The sequence below is a fragment of the Mus caroli genome, unplaced genomic scaffold (assembly GCF_978045245.1).
Source record: "Mus caroli unplaced genomic scaffold, Mus_caroli_1 scaffold_2, whole genome shotgun sequence".
Taxonomy (NCBI): domain Eukaryota; kingdom Metazoa; phylum Chordata; class Mammalia; order Rodentia; family Muridae; genus Mus; species Mus caroli.
In genome coordinates, this window is record NW_028227257.1 from 29,494,635 (window position 1) to 29,510,909 (window position 16,275).

The 16,275-nt window shown below is 43.7% G+C and overlaps 1 protein-coding gene across 1 annotated transcript in view; it reads left to right on the forward strand.

Annotated features, from left to right (window-relative positions):
* The first annotated feature begins 2,279 nt into the window (after positions 1-2,279).
* Positions 2,280-16,275, forward strand: part of LOC110287824 (uncharacterized) — a 31,344-nt gene continuing 17,348 nt past the window's right edge. Inside the window, exon 1 of the mRNA XM_085833497.1 lies at positions 2,280-2,888. Within this exon, the coding sequence (XP_085689623.1) occupies positions 2,886-2,888 (3 nt within the window). The 5' untranslated portion in view covers positions 2,280-2,885. The remainder of the gene's footprint in view (positions 2,889-16,275) is intronic.

The window sequence follows — 16,275 nt, forward strand, 5'->3', positions numbered from 1 at the left end:
AAAATCTCTGCTATTACCTTGTGACCAAGTTCATGAGAAGAACTTAGCATGTTTAGGAGTAGGCAAATCTCTATGTGAACATATCCACATTCCCTAAGTAAAGGCTCACGGCTTCCTTTTTTAGAAGAAAATCATTGCTTTGGAAATGGCTCTCATGCTCTCAGTGCATGCCACAAGAAAAAAAAAATCTTATCTGTCTTTGTCTAGATAGTTGCACTGGCTATTCTTGGTAGTCAAGTTAAATATATCTGGAATTAACCAAAATCCAAATAGTTGGCTATTGTGGGTAATTTTCTTAATTGTACCTTTTGAAATGGGAGTGTCCTTATATAATCTGGATCTTTGAGTTGATAAGATCCACCTTTAATCTAGATCACAGCTTGTAATGGCAGCCTACATATACAAAGGAGATTGAAGACTGAAGATCTTTCTCTTTGTCTGTTTGCCCTACCTCTGGCTAGCAAGTTAATTTTTGAAAAACTGGCATTAGGGCTTAATTTTATTTGCAATTCTGATATAAACTAAAGACCAGCTGAGGCATGCAGTCACATGGACTAAACCATGAGTAGATTCTTAAATTTTCACTTGTAGAAAGGCACTGTTGGGATAGTAGAATGACACAGCTCTTGAGCCATTCAAATAAATTCATTTCCAACATGATAGAGAGATTGAGACTATCAATTATCTTTAAAAATAAAACACTTAATTTTAATTATAATATAGTAACTATGATGATGATAATCTAGTTCATTTTAATGGATATTTTCTTTATTTACATTTCAGATGTTATCCCCTTTCCTGGTTTTCCCTTTGAAAAAAACACCCTCCCCATATACCCTCCCTGCTTACCAACCCACCCACTCCCGCTTCCTGGCCCTGGCATCCCCCCACACTGGGGCATAGAACCATCACAGGACCAAGGGCCTCTCCTCCCATTGATGATCGAATAGACCATCCTCTGCTACATATGCAGCTAGAGCCACCAGTTCCATCATGTGTTTTCTTTGGTTGATGGTTTAATCCCTGGAAACTCTGGGGGTACTAGTCAGTTCATATTGTTGTTCCTCTTTTGGGGCTGCAAACCCCTTCTGCTCCTTAGGTCCTTTCTCTAGCTCCTTCATTGGGGACCCTATGCTCAGTCCAATGGATGGATGTGAGCATCCACTGCTGTATTTGTGAGGCACTGGCAGAGCCTCTGAGGAGAGAGCTATATTAGGCTCCTGTTAGCAAGCACTGGTTGGCATCCACAACACTGTCTGGGTTTGGTGATTGTATATGGGATGGATCCCCAGGTGGGTCAGTCCCTGGATGGTCATTTCTTTAGTCTCTACTCCACACTTTGAATCTGTAACTCCTTCCATGGGTGTTTTGTTCACCCTTCTAAGAAGGATCAAAGTTTCCACACTTTGGTCTTCCTTCTTCTTGAGTTTCATGTGGTTTGTGAATTGTATTTTGGGCATTCCAAGTTTCTGGGCCAATATCCACTTATCATTGAGTATATATCATGTGTGTTCTTTTGTGATTGGCTTACCTCACTCCCGATGATATCTTCTAGATACATCTCTTTGCCTAAGAATTTCATAAATTAATTGTTTTTAATAGCTGAGTAGTACTCCATTGTGTAAATGTACACCATTTTCTGTATCCATTCCTCTCTTGAGGAATATCTGGATTCTTTCCAGCTTCTGGCTATTATAAATAAGGCTGCTATGAACATAGTGGAGCATGTGTCCTTATTATATGGTGGAGAATCTTGTTGGGTCCTCAGGTAGTACTATGTCCAATTTTCTGAGGAATGACCAAACTGATTTCCAGAGTGGCTGTACCAGCTTGCAATCCCACCAACAATGGAGGAGTGTTCCTCTTTCTCCACATCCTCGCCAGCATCTGCTGTCACCTGACTTTTTGATCTTAGCCATTCTGACTGGTGTGAGGTAGAATCACAGGGTTGTTTAGATTTGCATTTCCGTGATGACTAAGGATGTTGAACATTTCCTTAGGCGCTTCTTGACCATTCGAGCTCTCTTTATCTAGAGAAATTTTACTAAAACAGATGTGGGTTTTGTTGTTTGTTTATTTTATTTTACCAGTCACTGGGGAAGATTTATTGGTTAATTAGAGTGCTTCACAGTGTTTGTCATATGGTTCCTGCTTGGTTCGGATGGATGACACATAAGTATTAGGTGTAAAAAAGTACTTGTAGTTTTCCTGAACCCCGAAGAAGACACAAAACAAAAACTCTTGTCTCTTAATATACTTCTGTAATTGTTAATACTCGGGGCAACCTTCCACTTGTGAGACAGTAAGTTGAGAAATGGTAAGTTCTCCACGGTAAGTTGAGAAATGGGCTAAACAGTTTATGGACCTTGATTACAGGAGGAAGAAGGGGAAGTGCCTACTTAGTGCTGTGATTGGAGCTCAGGACAGCTCCAAAGTTGCAACAAAGTAGCACAGGGTCACTGCCCACAAAGGGGAAAGCAGGTAGCTGACCAGAAGCTGGAGTTGTGGATCCTCCCCGGACCTAGGTGGGAAAACATACACAAGATGTACTGAAATGAAAAGCTCTGCAGATCTGTAAAAGGACTGGCTTCTGACTGTGCCCAGGACTAATCCACTGTGTCCCTTCCGTGCCTTCTAACCCTAATGGTGGTGCTTATGTCACTCAAGACTCAATAGCCAATCAGCACATGGAGGCGGTCCTGCCAATCAGAGAAGAAGGCGAGCTTTACCGGAAGCTTTCCTGCTAGTTCCTTTATGAAGCAGATCAATCCGGATGGTTTCTGCTTGGCGCATTCTGTGAAGCGGGGCAATCCTGAGTATTTCTGCTTGGCGTGTTCCGTGTGCCGCAGCGGAGTCCTGTGAGGAGAGCTCAGGCAAGTCCCAACATGGTAAGTGCAGGGCCATGTCCAACAAAAGGAAAGAGCAGGGGGCTGAGCAGAGGGAGCTGGTGTCATGGGTCTTCCCTGGGGCTCTGTGATAAACAGCAGCCTGACAAAAGCAGACGCCTGTGAGGTTCCCTGTGGTGCTGTTCTCTCCCTGGACCCGGAGGTGGCCTCTGAATAACCTCACTAGGGTGGCTGCGTCTGCACAAAGCATTTGGGGAAAGAGCTTCTGTGTAGAAACATCCTTGGCAAGAAGCCAGACGCGGAGAGCTTTAGTTTCTCTGATACCTTCAGGAAGTTCTGGCCTTAGGATTTAGCCCTTTAATATGTAGGTTTGTAGGTGTAAGATTCCTTTGGCTTTGATTTTTGTGGAAGCTGTAAAAGGCACCTCCTGTGTTTGGTACCACTCCAATATTGAGCTGTGATTTAGAATCGTAAAATTGATGATGTAAAGGATTTACCAAAACTTATAGTGACACTAAGTAGAATGTAGCTGAGGGAGGACTGCCTCTAAAACACCCCACGGATAATAGGATGCTAGTATATGTGTTTGTTTACCGGGATTGTCCAGACATTTGTCTATAAACCATAACAAAGGAGACAAATCTGGTTTACAATCATGAACTAGGCCCATCCTGATATCAAAGAACAGGTCTCTAACAAGTGGCTCTAAGGGGCAAAATAGGGTCACGACCAACATTAAGGCCTGGTGTGCCATAAAGGTCCGGTTTTCTTCTTGAGCAAAGCATAGTTTTGCCACGTGGGCAAGAGTACACTTGCTGATAACTCTAAAAAGGAAAATCACTGCTGTGCTGAGGACTGGCCTGATCCAGCGAGGCTTTCTATGAGGCCTTCATGTATGGAGAATGGCACAGCTCCTTCTCAGTCTCCAGAGCCAGTAAACAACCTGGGGCTTAGGCTTAGGGGCTTCCCCTAAGGCCCTGGTGTATTGAGAATAAAATAGAGCTCCTTCTCTAAAGCAAGGACAGTGCTTGGGAGAGCTGGTGGTGGTCTGGGGCCAGGGCCTTCGGGATGGCTTGCTTCAGATCCTGAGATCCCAACTCTTCCTACCATGTGCGGCTATGGTTATCAGTCCCAAGGCCAGTGTGGGCTTGGTCAGGAATGTTTTTGAGATGTTCAGTGTTCCTTTTGTGCAACGTTCTTCTATTAGATCCTTCCTGTCTTTTTCCCATCCATGGTAGTTTGTGCTAACTCCACACAAGTCTCCTATTTTATTCCATTTTGTCCCTGTAAGAAGTATACAGGATGATATTCTTCAGAAGCCTGTGTGGCATAAGACAGAGCCTGTCCAAGACATCCCCATCCCAGCTTTGATACTTTCTCCCTTCAACTTTTCCAACCTTCGAATCTTCTGGCTCCTCTATCTCAGGACCCTGTCACTGATGAATGACCTGCTGTTTCAGGGCACTGATTTATTTAAGAAATAATTTTGATTATATCTATTCTGTGTAAGTTTCCCATCTGTGGGACTTGCAGTCTCTAGTCCATATTTAAATTGTTTAAACATTGCCCAGGGCTGGAACCCAAGACAGACTTACATGAGACAGCATATGTGGAATGTAAAGTCTGTTCTGGGCTGTCTCTTCTCTAAGCATTAGCCAGAGCTGAATATATGCTGCAATTAAAGAGATTTTTCTTAATTCATCTTGTAATTGTTTGTGGAGTGATTCCTCCCTGGGGAAGGTATCTTATTCTAGGAGAGCTGCATGTTCTTCGCTGTAATAGAAGTGTTTCTAAGACAAGCTATGTTGACTCAGGTACCATTGATCCCAGTCTCATGATCCCCAGGCAATGACCTTGCTTTCCTATTGATGAAAATTCCTAAAGTTTTGAGATGAAGAATTTTACCACAACAGTGTTTTAAAATTGGTGGTGTACAATTTAACCTGAAATAAGTGAATGTTGAATTTCCATTAAAGGGATGTATATAGATATTTCCAGTCCTTGTTGACACAGTTAAGTCAGCTCAGAAATTTGAGGCAGATGTTACTGGCTGTGTGTCAGGTTAGAGATCTCAGCAGCTAACTTTGCACATAGGGACAAGGTCAAACACTGTCATATTAATGCCATTCCTTCTAACAGGGAAGGGCCAACTCTTTTCAAAATCATTATTCCTATGTGTTCTTTCCATTATATTTTGTCAGGAGCCATAATGGGACAAGCTAATAACTAGCAGGTGATCATCCTGAAGTGGCCTGCCTCGGATTATTATATAATCTGCGACAGGTGAGCCCTCATTAAGCAAGGCTGTGAGGGACTAATTTTGGGAAAGGTTCCTGCTATTAATATGCTTTTCTTGTTATTATTAAACATATATAACAGTTACTAAGTAGGAGCACACCCCTCTGCAGATCCACGAAGATGGACTCTCTGGTAGTGATGCTATGTAGACTAATAGAAGACGTAAGTCTTCATGATGATCCTATAAGAATTCCTAAAATTATATCTGTGATTATTAAGCTCTCTTATAATGGGACTTCTATTAGGTCCCTTTCTGATAGTCAAAGCTGCAATGAGAACTCTGCCAGTCTCTCAGGTGTCACCAGTTAATTTCTGTTAGATGGTAACCAGACTTTCTCCTACTCAGAGCACATTCCAAGAGGTTGTAAAACAATTAACCAAAGGTCATTAAAAGGCAGCTAATGATTTATTATAGGTGCTAGGACAGAAGGTAAAATATCAACTGGCTTTATCTATACAAAACTTCACTAATACATTAGTTATGGTTTTAAACCTTCAGTGAACCTGTGGAGCTGAGACAGGTGATGGATGTTTAGCCAGATAATTACTGCTAATGGATATGCATGTAAACATTCACTGTTGTAAACTTCTATTTCAATTTACGATTTGATTTTTTTGTGTGTGTGAACTTGTGATGAACTTTGTAACATGTGATCATGTATTCTGGAAGATGTATAAGTACTGAGGACAAAGAGATCACGGGCAGCTGAGATCCATAGAGGAGACTTTGCCTTTCCCCAGTTATACTAATCTTAGAGGACTTTTTGTTCCCCCCCCCCCTCCACTTTTCCCCTTAATTAGTTTTTATAAGAAACTTTTTACAACTAGTAATAAACTCTATAATCACTTCTCTAATGTCTTCTCTTCCTGAGACTTCCAAGGAGCAGGCTGAAAGTTAGATCCCAGCAATCCCTACTGAGATAGAACAAAGGCTATTTACTGAATCCTTTGTGGCTTGAGGAAGAGGTGTAAGTGCCAGAAACTGCAGTTTCTGGCTTCAGGATCACAGAAGGCAGGTCAGCTACAATGCCATAGTAACTTAAACTTAGATAAGTAAACTTTTTATTATACAGCAACCTTAAATTTCTCATAAGACAAAGTCTTACCCCAGAAATTCGTAAGACAAAGTCTTACCCTCCACCTTCACTCTTCCCCCTCCACTGCCTTAAGATGAACCCACAAGAAAAGAAGCACCCCACATTAGGCTGGCCGTCAGCAATGTCTGTTTTTTTTTTAAAAAGTCAATTGTTGGTATTACTTTTAAATTTTTATATTCTAGCAGGGCGTGGTGGCGCACGCCTTTAATCCCAGCACTCGGGAGGCAGAGGCAGGCGGATTTCTGAGTTCGAGGCCAGCCTGGTCTACAAAGTGAGTTCCAGGACAGCCAGGACTATACAGAGAAACCCTGTCTCGAAAAAACCAAAAAAAAAATTTTTATATTCTTTATGCATCGCCATTCTGACCTCATTTTTATTCACCAGTGTTTCCCATTCATTAAGAATTTCATTCCTTTTTCTAAAGATGTTTCCCATATGTGTGTGTTTAGAGCAATATCTCCTGTAGCTCACCCTTTCCTTCTGCTGTGTAGTTAAGACTTGCTGTGAACACCTGATCCTGCCTCTGCTGCCCTGTGCTTGGAAGACTGTCCTGCTGCTCCTTTCAGGCGGGGCTCCGACTGGTCAGTGAGAAAAGATATAGACCAGTGAATGGGTGTCCTCCAACCTCCCTGGATTGGGGTGAGGGGACTACAAATAAAGAGGGACCTGTGAAGCATTGAGTTCTCTGACCAACTTTGAAGCTGGTGTAATCACAGCACAGAAAAGGAGGAGGAAGAAGGAAGCCTTTCTGCTTTGACAGTAGTTGGTAATAGCAATGAGTAGTCAGGTAGTCAGTTTTAGACAATCAGTAAAAGTCCCAAAAGGGCATCTAGGAGGCTCCCAGAGCCGGGCAATCACGAAACTGAATAAGGAACTGAACTTATGTCTAGTAACCAAATTTTATATTTACTCTGATTCAAGCTATACAGATCTAGACAAACTTGTGTGGCTGTGCCTAATATTAATATTACTTCTGTTGTCTGAAAATACACAATATGAGTAATACTTGAAGGTTCTAGTATATGTTTAGTCTCTGAAAAATATTGGACCATAATGTATGTTTCCAGCTCTAAACCTTTGAGAGTCTAGTTGAATCATTTCATCCTCTCCTTTCTCCCTACTTTTAAGTCTGAAACTCTGGAACAAACAGCTGAGAGGGCTATTTAACAAATCAGAGCAAACCTGCCTGACAGGTTCTCTCTGCAGGCCTCAGTCCCTACCTGATACAGGCATACCTAGCCTTGTAGCCTGGGGGTAGGGCTGCCCTTCTCCCACCTGCCATTCCTCCTGTAATCCAACCCTGTTGGTTGCCTGCTCTTTTGCATCTACCATTCATCAGCCTGATCTCTTGATCTGGCTCTTGCTTCTCCCCTCCTTCCTCTCTCCACATTTGTCCCCTCTGGACTCTCCAGATGTTCCTGGTTCTAGCTATGCTCTCCCTTTCTTGAGTAGTAAACATTGCCTTATGTTACCTAGCAGCACCCATGTCCTTCCCCCCCCCCCCTTTCACCTCCCATTAACTGCACCTTGCTTTATAATTCAGGACCATGTTTGGCTTTAATTATTGTTACTGTTTGAATTTGACTGAAGTTTGGCTGCAGGATTTCCCAACCATGAGTAGAGATGGCTGCATTGGACATTGTGTGTGCAATGGAATTTGCAAACAAAGGACCCAGTGTCTTGGAAGAAGAAAATAAGTGCTCTAGGAGACTGGAACATTCCATTAAATACAATCTCCCCAGACTAGGGCTCCGTCTGCACCTAGGGTGGAAGGGCAGAGTTAGAAAGGCTTCAGCTGTCTGAGTCATTTGCTCTCTGATCCCTTAGTAGAGGAGCTGCTACTGTCCTGATGCCCAGCCGGGCAGGCCTAGCAATCAAGATCACCAGTGGAAGGTAGCTTGCAGGTTCTTTCCAGGATTCTCCTAGCCTGCATCTGTAACAAGCTGTGAGGAAGACCACAAGCTATGCCATGGTTAGTGTGAGAACACTGTCCCCAGGCCAGGAGAACATGCCTGCTGAGCTCTCAGAGTCTGATCTGCCATGAGTGGTGATCTGAGCCCAAGCCCTTTTCCTATTCCCCTCCCTGAGTGTGGATTTCCTGGGAGGGGGAGGCTTAAGAGCACTGGCAGTGTAAAGCTGTCCAGTGTGTTGACAAAGGCAGTTGTTTGCTGTGCATACTATAGGGAGACAGACTGGGAAACTGGAGGGCTGGTTTCCATAAGTACTGACCCTTGCATTCCACACTCAGTGTTCAGTGACAAATTTTATAAGAAGTTTAGAAATTGATAGATTCCATCCTTCAGTAATGTATGATAAGACAAGGGGTCATGAGGGGCTGCACACTCATAGCCCACCTTTCTGATCACCTCCATTAACAGAAAGCTCTAGAGCATGGAGACAGATCAATAATAGCTGGAAGGTCAAAATACAGCAGTTTAGGGAACACTTTGAGTTATATGTACAGGACTCATGATGTCTGTGTTTATTTCATTTGTATATACATACAATCACAGGTAACATAGGTCAAGTTCAGATTATTGCTGGTGTAGTTTCCTTAGGTATTTTGGTAATAACGTGAATATATTTTTAAGCTTATATTTTTGTTTTTTTCCCCACATTCCATCATTTTTCACAAATCTTATATACATTCTTGATTATTATATCTTTGTTGTAAGAATAGATGTCACATTTTGCCAGTGTGTGTACTGTTTTTAATCCTATTGCAAATTCTGAGTTTTCTCATGGCATAGCTCTGGAATCAATGTTCATGTTATAAATTGTTATGAATTTTTAGATGGAACTCTCTCTATCCTGTGTATTTATTCCTTATATTGTACCTTCAATGCCTGAGATTCTGTCTTTAATCTCTATTCTGTGGGTGAACCTTGCCTCTATAGTTCCTCGTTGCAGTCCAAAAGATTCCTTGCTAGGGTCCCTCAGTTTGTGCTTTCTTAATTGTTTCTATTTCCATTTTTAGGTTATGAACAGTTATGTTTTCTTCACTTTTTTACTTGATTTTTCTTCCCTTTATATATGAAATTCGTTTTTCTTTTCCCGTTGTTTGGTTGTGTTTTCCATTTAAAGAGATTTATCCATTTCCTCTTTAAGGACTTCTATCATCTTCGCATAGTTGGTTTTACGGTCTTTTCCTTGTGCTTTCACCTATATTGGAATTTGCAGGACTTGCTGTGGGGGGATAGTTTTGTTCCTTGGTGACATATTTTCATGGCTGTTATTGATTATGTTCCTAAGCTGCTGTCTGGGCATCTAGGTTTGGTGTGATTATAGGTCTAGCTGTTGATTTCTGGGTTTGTCTTCTCTTATATTTTGGGCTGTGAGCCTAGCCGTTAATGGCTGAGCCATCTTTCCAGCCTGGGTTTGCCTTCTTAGGGTGGGCATTCTGTTTTTGAATTTCTGGTTGTTCTCTGGATTTTTAGACAGTTTGTTGGATGATGGTTGCCTTATTTACTGATCTATTTTGGGGTGTTTTCAAGGGTCAGTGCTTGCTGGTTTTGGAAGTTGGGGGAAGAGGAATCAAGGAAAAAAATGACCTTAGGAATCAATAGGACACTTGACAGAAGAGAGGTCAAGTGCCTCTTATGTTCTAGACCAGTAGTAGCAGAAACAGAAAACTGCATCTAGGCTACTAGGTAATGTGTTAATTCTATGGACAGCCTGCCTGGTTTTTGGGCAAGAGTGGCACGTGGTTGAGAAGAGGTGTGTGCCCAAGTTTGGGCTGGGACATAGTTGAGGAGGGAAAATGACAGTTATGGATGGTCTATGATGTTTACAGGAAGCATGGACACATGGGGAGGAAACTTCCCCCTAAGAATTGTGTTCCAGTGCTAAGGTCAACTGTGACAATTTGGTCTGAGGTAACAGACACTAGGGTAGGTCTTTGGACAGACTACCTAGTCTTCTGACAGGGATAGCTTGTGGTTGAGCAGGGGGTGTCTGCCCATAGTTGCAGTATCAGATACAGAGATGGGGCATGAAGAGAAGGGAAGATGGGAATGGTCTGTTGTATCTACAGGAGGCATGGAAAGAGGAGAGGAAGCTGCTACACTAGGGACAATATGGAGTATTTGGACTTAGGTAACTGAAAGTGGAGAAGGTCCAGCGGCATTCTACCTGGTCCAGCAACCAACATCTTAATACTGAGGCACCAGGTTCTCAGGGTTCATTTATTTACTTCTGTACTTAGGGTTTTCATATTATTCATCTTTGAAAATTTGTTTGCTTATTGGATAAAAAGTACTAAGTGGGCTGGGCAGGTCAGTGAGCAGCTATTCTTTATAGGGTTGACGTGAGTTCATATACAAACATTCAAACCCAAGTTTGGAGGCTCCTGCTCCTTTAGATTAGGATGTCTGACACCCTCTTCCCCAGTGTGTCACCTCTACATCCGTGGAAGACATTCAGTCTCACACACAAATGTCCATGCTATTGTTCCCGCCGGCAAGAACACACTCGGATGACCGGATTCTTCTGCAGCAAAAGCTTTATTGCTTCTTCTGGAGGGAAGACCCAGAACCCGGAAAATGGTGCTGCTTATATAGCCCTCAGTGTGGCGTGTCAGCACCTGATTTATTGCTTGCCCATCACCTCATTACTACACCCCGAGATGGGCAGTGACTTGGTGTGAATTCACTCTCGCACCTGTGTGCAAGGCTTGTTTACTAGTTAGGCACAGTGGAAGCCAGCGCCATCTTGTAATGGTGATTGCTCACGGCTCTCCACATCTCCCCCTTTTTGTTTTATTAAAATGAGGCTGGACTAGGTCTGTGTAATTATGTCCATCCACTGTGACTCCTGTCTTAGGTCGTTCCTCTAATGTCACAGCCTTTCCTGTCATAGGGTAACCTTATCGCCACTGGGCCCCGTGTCTTAGGTTGATCTGTGCATGAGGAAAGTTGCCCGTCTCTGGATACCACAGTGCTATGTGACAGTAACTACTCAATGACCTAGGGCGAACTCTACAAAAGAGGCCAGCCAAAAAATGAATTAGTGGGGAAATCATGATCACCCTATCGCGTGCAAGAGGAAACTTCAGCGATGTGCAAGGACTGACCAATGATCATTGAGGCTCTCTCATGCCAGTGCAATGGATCCACAAATCCGCGGGATTCGATAGCAGAGAACTCAGATGTCGACTAATTCTTGAGCATAGATAGCCAAATTTCAGGGGAGGCCCCTTGCTCTATGGCAGCAAGTGCTTGAGCTGTCACGACCTTGTCATGTGTTTGTTGGGCTCCGAGCTTGCAAAGCAACCAGAGCATGAACACAAGTCCACAGCAGATGGCTGTACCAAATAAACCTACCTCCACCCATTCCTTAAAATAAGAAAATGCACATGAAATCCAGGAGGAGAGGCCCTCTGTCAATGACAGGTCCACTCACGTTGAGTTGATCCTTAAAACTGCCGCCCTCAGGGCCTCAAGAGTCTCATTGAACCCCTCGGACCAATTTCCTGCAAGATACAAGGAGAGCTGTCTAGACAGATTAGCTGCACGAGTAAAATTTTCATATTGGACACTGGTAATACACAGAGTGCCCAATTTTCTTTCACAACCCAACTGGGCCAACTGGTATAGGATACCTATCTGTTCCTCAACCAGGTCAAGGCGCTGATTCAAAATCATCAGCCCTCCCTTCACCTGGGCACTAGCAGAAGTTTGGACATTGATGGCATCAGTCAATTCGACTGAAAGCTGATTTAATTTTGTGCCTGTTTGGACTGTACTAGCCATAGCGTACCCTGCAGCTGTAGCAGCAGCTGCACTGGCTGAAATTGCTATGATCACGGCAGCAGTAATGCCAAAATCTCTTTTTTGTTGAAACAGGGATAAGGTGTGGGGTGTTTCCACCGGAACAGGGATCCAACGTGGGATCCGGGCCACCATGGCGCCGGTGTCCTTTGTTACATCCCAGCATTGAGAAATCCAACAGGAATTATTTACACAGCTTTCAAATGAATCATTAGACAAAATAAACAAAAAGGGAGGATAGACACATACTGGAGTCGATATATAGCTGGTTGGATTAATCTGTGTCTTATTTAAACCAGAGATTTCTTCAGTATGAATTATATATTTTTTGTTGGTCCATATGCCCCAATCAGGGTATAATTGGAGAGACCAGTGTAAATGGCCTTTCCTACAGCACCTCCTTTTAAGAAAACAAGGGGATTAAGATCTGTACAGCTTCCATTAATCCCACAAAGTAGCCATTTGCGGTAAGGGCTCATTCTGTGGTCCTGCAAGAAGAGGCCCGTTCTCATTACAAACTCTTCTTCAGGCCCAAACAACATATTGGGGGAGAAGGTAAAATATTTGTGCTCATCAATCCATCTGGCTACAGACGACTGGCAGTCTGACCATGGTGGCAACTCCCCTACATCCTCTCCACCACAATGAGGAGCAATCCTGGGTTGATGAGGACGCTCCATTTAATTCCAATTGGGAGACAGGAATGTACCGTTTAGCCAGACTGCCGATTGCCACCAAAACCATGTAACATGAATAATATCATTATTTCCTTTTCCTCGGGTTTGGGTGAAATTTACAGTCCCACTATCCAAAAATGATCCTAACATACGGATACTGAGCTGAATACAGTCCCCTTTTTGCGATAATTGAAAACATAGGGAACCCTGTTCTTGGAGGGAGCGATTTTCTCCTAACGGGACCCGTAAAGGGTCAAATGGCAAATATGGTAAATCCAGTTTTTTATTAGTAGTAAAGAATTTTGGAAAAACTATAGCATCATGGCGAACTGGCATCAGTTTAGGGAAAGCTGAGAGAATTGCCCATCTCTGTTCACCCATCATACTAGGAACCTTAGACAAGTTCAGCATTGTCAGAATCAGGAGCAGTCTTCGGGAGGTCAGCATCTTCCACACCATCCTTGATTACTATTTTGTGGGTGAATCGGGTGGTGGCACAGAGGTCCAATCCAGCTGATCCTTCTGTTGCCCTGCGGACTGTGGGGTCCACCTTTTGCCTGCCGGGATACCATATGTTTTGAGGCCCTGAGACCTGGGGCCCTGATTCCCGTTTTTTGAAATGGCCTCATTCTCTACTGCTTGAGGAAATCCTGGCTGCAGAGGCCTGCCTCGAATGTCCTTGACTGAGCGACAATCTCTGGCCCAATGATACCCTTTCCCACACTGAGTACACAGTCCTGGCGCTCTCCTTTTGACAAGGGCTCTACAGTCCTTTTTTAAGTGTCCTGGTTTGCCACAATTATAGCAGAGTTTGAGCTCAGCCGTGTCAGGGCGCTTCTGCCCTTGTAGAATGGCAGCTGCCAAACTGGCATTAGTGAGTGGCCCTCCAAGCTCACGGCAAACCTTCAACCAGTCCTGCAATCCCTTGCTCTTTCTGGGTGTAATAGCTGCCCTGCATTCCTGCGTAGCCTGTTCATAGACCAACTGTTCAACTAAAGGCATAGGTGCCTCTGGGTCTCCAAAAATTCTCCCTGCCACTTCTGTCATTCTAGCCACAAAGTCTGAGAATGACTCCTGGGCGCCCTGAGTAATCTTTGTCAAATGTCCACTTGCCTCTCCCTTCCTAGAGAGTGCCTTCCATGCCTTAACAGCGGCAGCTGAGATCTGTGCGTACGCTCCCCAATGGTAATTTGTCTGGTTAGTAGCGTGTTGTCCCTGACCTGTAAGCAACTCAAAAGTCCATGTTCTTTGGTCCCCTTCAACGGCGGCATTGGCCCTTGCCTGTGCTTGGCAGGAGTCTTGCCACAAAGCTTTCCATTCTAGATACATTCCCATATTAGGAGCTGCAGCTTTCACTACAGTCATCCAATCCCCGGGAGTCATTGCCAGAGTAGCAAGCCTTTCGACTTGCGCTATAGTAAAATTGGCGTTGACTCCATAGTTACGGACTGACTCAGCAAGTTCTTTAATCTGTATATACTCCACCGGAGTGTGAACGCGTCCGCCATTGCTGCCTTCAAAGACCGGAAATGCTTGCTGCACTTTTCTCTGTTCCTCTTCTGGAATGAATGAGTCTGAATGATACCTCTGCACATAGGGTGGAGGTGCACTAAGACCCAGAGGTCGAGGGCCCGGAGACCACGCAGCGAGCTGACATTTGTCTCTAGCTGCTTTTGTCTTATTCTGTGACTGATTAGCTCGTCTTTCATCTGGCTGGTATCTTTCTCCCTCATAGTGAGCCGCTTCTTCCTCTAAGTCTGTTTCCTCAGAGGGGCTAAGTTCCTCATCCGATTCTGAGCTACTAACAGCTAGTGCCTTGAACTCGTCTAATGGCGGATAGAGGCTCCTTCCCTTATGTGCCTCCCCAGCTCGATCTCTCTTCGTCTCTCCCTTTCCATCCCTTTTTCTAAACTCTCCCAGGGCATTCTTTCCCTTATTTCTCTTTTCCTTGGGCTCAAGGCCCGTGGAAAGGCTTTTATTCTTTGGTGCACCTTGTTTCCTCTCAACTCTTAACCTCTCTCCCCGCTCTGTCTCTGATAGACTGTCTTGGACCTCCTCCAGGACCCTCTGCCCCACCTCAACCATTTGCTGACAATCCTCGTCTGTTAAGCACAATCTTACCAGCTTCCATAACAGCATGGTCCCTGCTTTAAGTTTGCTGTTCTGCTGTTCCCTAACTAGATCTCCTTTCAGTTTCTCCCAAGAGGCGATAGTTAATGACCCTGAGCACATATACCACGGCACTACGTGATCTATCTCTTTAACAACGCCCTCTATAGTCTTAGTGGCGATTTTTAGGCCACACTGCCTCAAGACCGACCATAAGGCAGTCACCACGAAGAGGGAGGTTCCCATACTGCTCACTGCCCTTTTATCTAACCGTGCCTGACCGCGACTGAGAACCAGTCAGCAGTTCCAGTGGTGGAAGCAGTACATAATCAAAAGAAAAAGAACGAGCCCCATGAAAACATACAAAAAGGCCTCTAATGCTGGAGAAATTTCAAGACCGAACATACCTTACAGAGCCTTACATGTCCTGCAGTTCTGAACCCGCCCTGTGAACGGAGGGTCTCCCTTGTGCCAGTGATGGTATGAAGTTCCCGGGTTCTCGGCGCCACTTGTCCCATGCTATTGTTCTCGCCGGCAAGAACACACTCGGACGACCGGATTCTTCTGCAGCAAAAGCTTTATTGCTTCTTCAGGAGGGAAGACCCAGAACCCGGAAAATGGTGCTGCTTATATAGCCCTCAGTGTGGCATGTCAGCACCTGAATTGTTGCTCGCCCATCACCTCATTACTACACCCCGAGATGGGCAGTGACTTGGCGTGAATTCACTCTCGCACCTGTGTGCAAGGCTTGTTTACTAGTTAGGCACAGCAGAAGCCAGCGCCATCTTGTAATGGCAATTGCTCACGGCTCTCCACACACAAACACATATTAAAATGGGAAGAGAGTATGTTTTCAAATGTGCTTATAACTTATAAAGCAGTTACTACCAAAGAAACTGTTTGGGGTATAGTACAAACAATGCACTGTTTTTGAAAGATCTTCTTTCTTGCATTTGTTTTTTAAAAGTTTGTATTTCCTCCCAGTGGTGCATATTTGTATGCAGTCATTAATCATAGGAAACAAAATGTCTTCTAAGTGATCCTAACAGACATCTTTTCCTTATCATGAAAAGGGCGATACTTTTTAGTAGTATTTTTTAGTACTTTTTAGTTTTCTCCAATGTTGAAACATTTGTATGCTTTAGGCATATCTCTCTAACTGGAATAGCCCCCTAATCCATTTTCTGTTATTTGCAAAGGAAACTACCATGGCCTACAGGGTGAGTGCTAGCCAGTGATTTCTTTGATTTTGACTGTAATCCCATATTTCTTGTTTGAGGGACTGTCTATATTTATTGGTTTGTCTGTACTTTAATTAGTGTTGCCACCTATTCTGTCTTCTGAAAATTTAATCTATTGTGTCATGAGTTTGTTGGTTTGGGGACTTTCTGTGAAAAATCAATTTTAGTTTTCCCTTCTTGATCCTAAAGATTCACCTCTGTGCATTTATTGACATATCTATGTTTTTCAGTTGTAATAA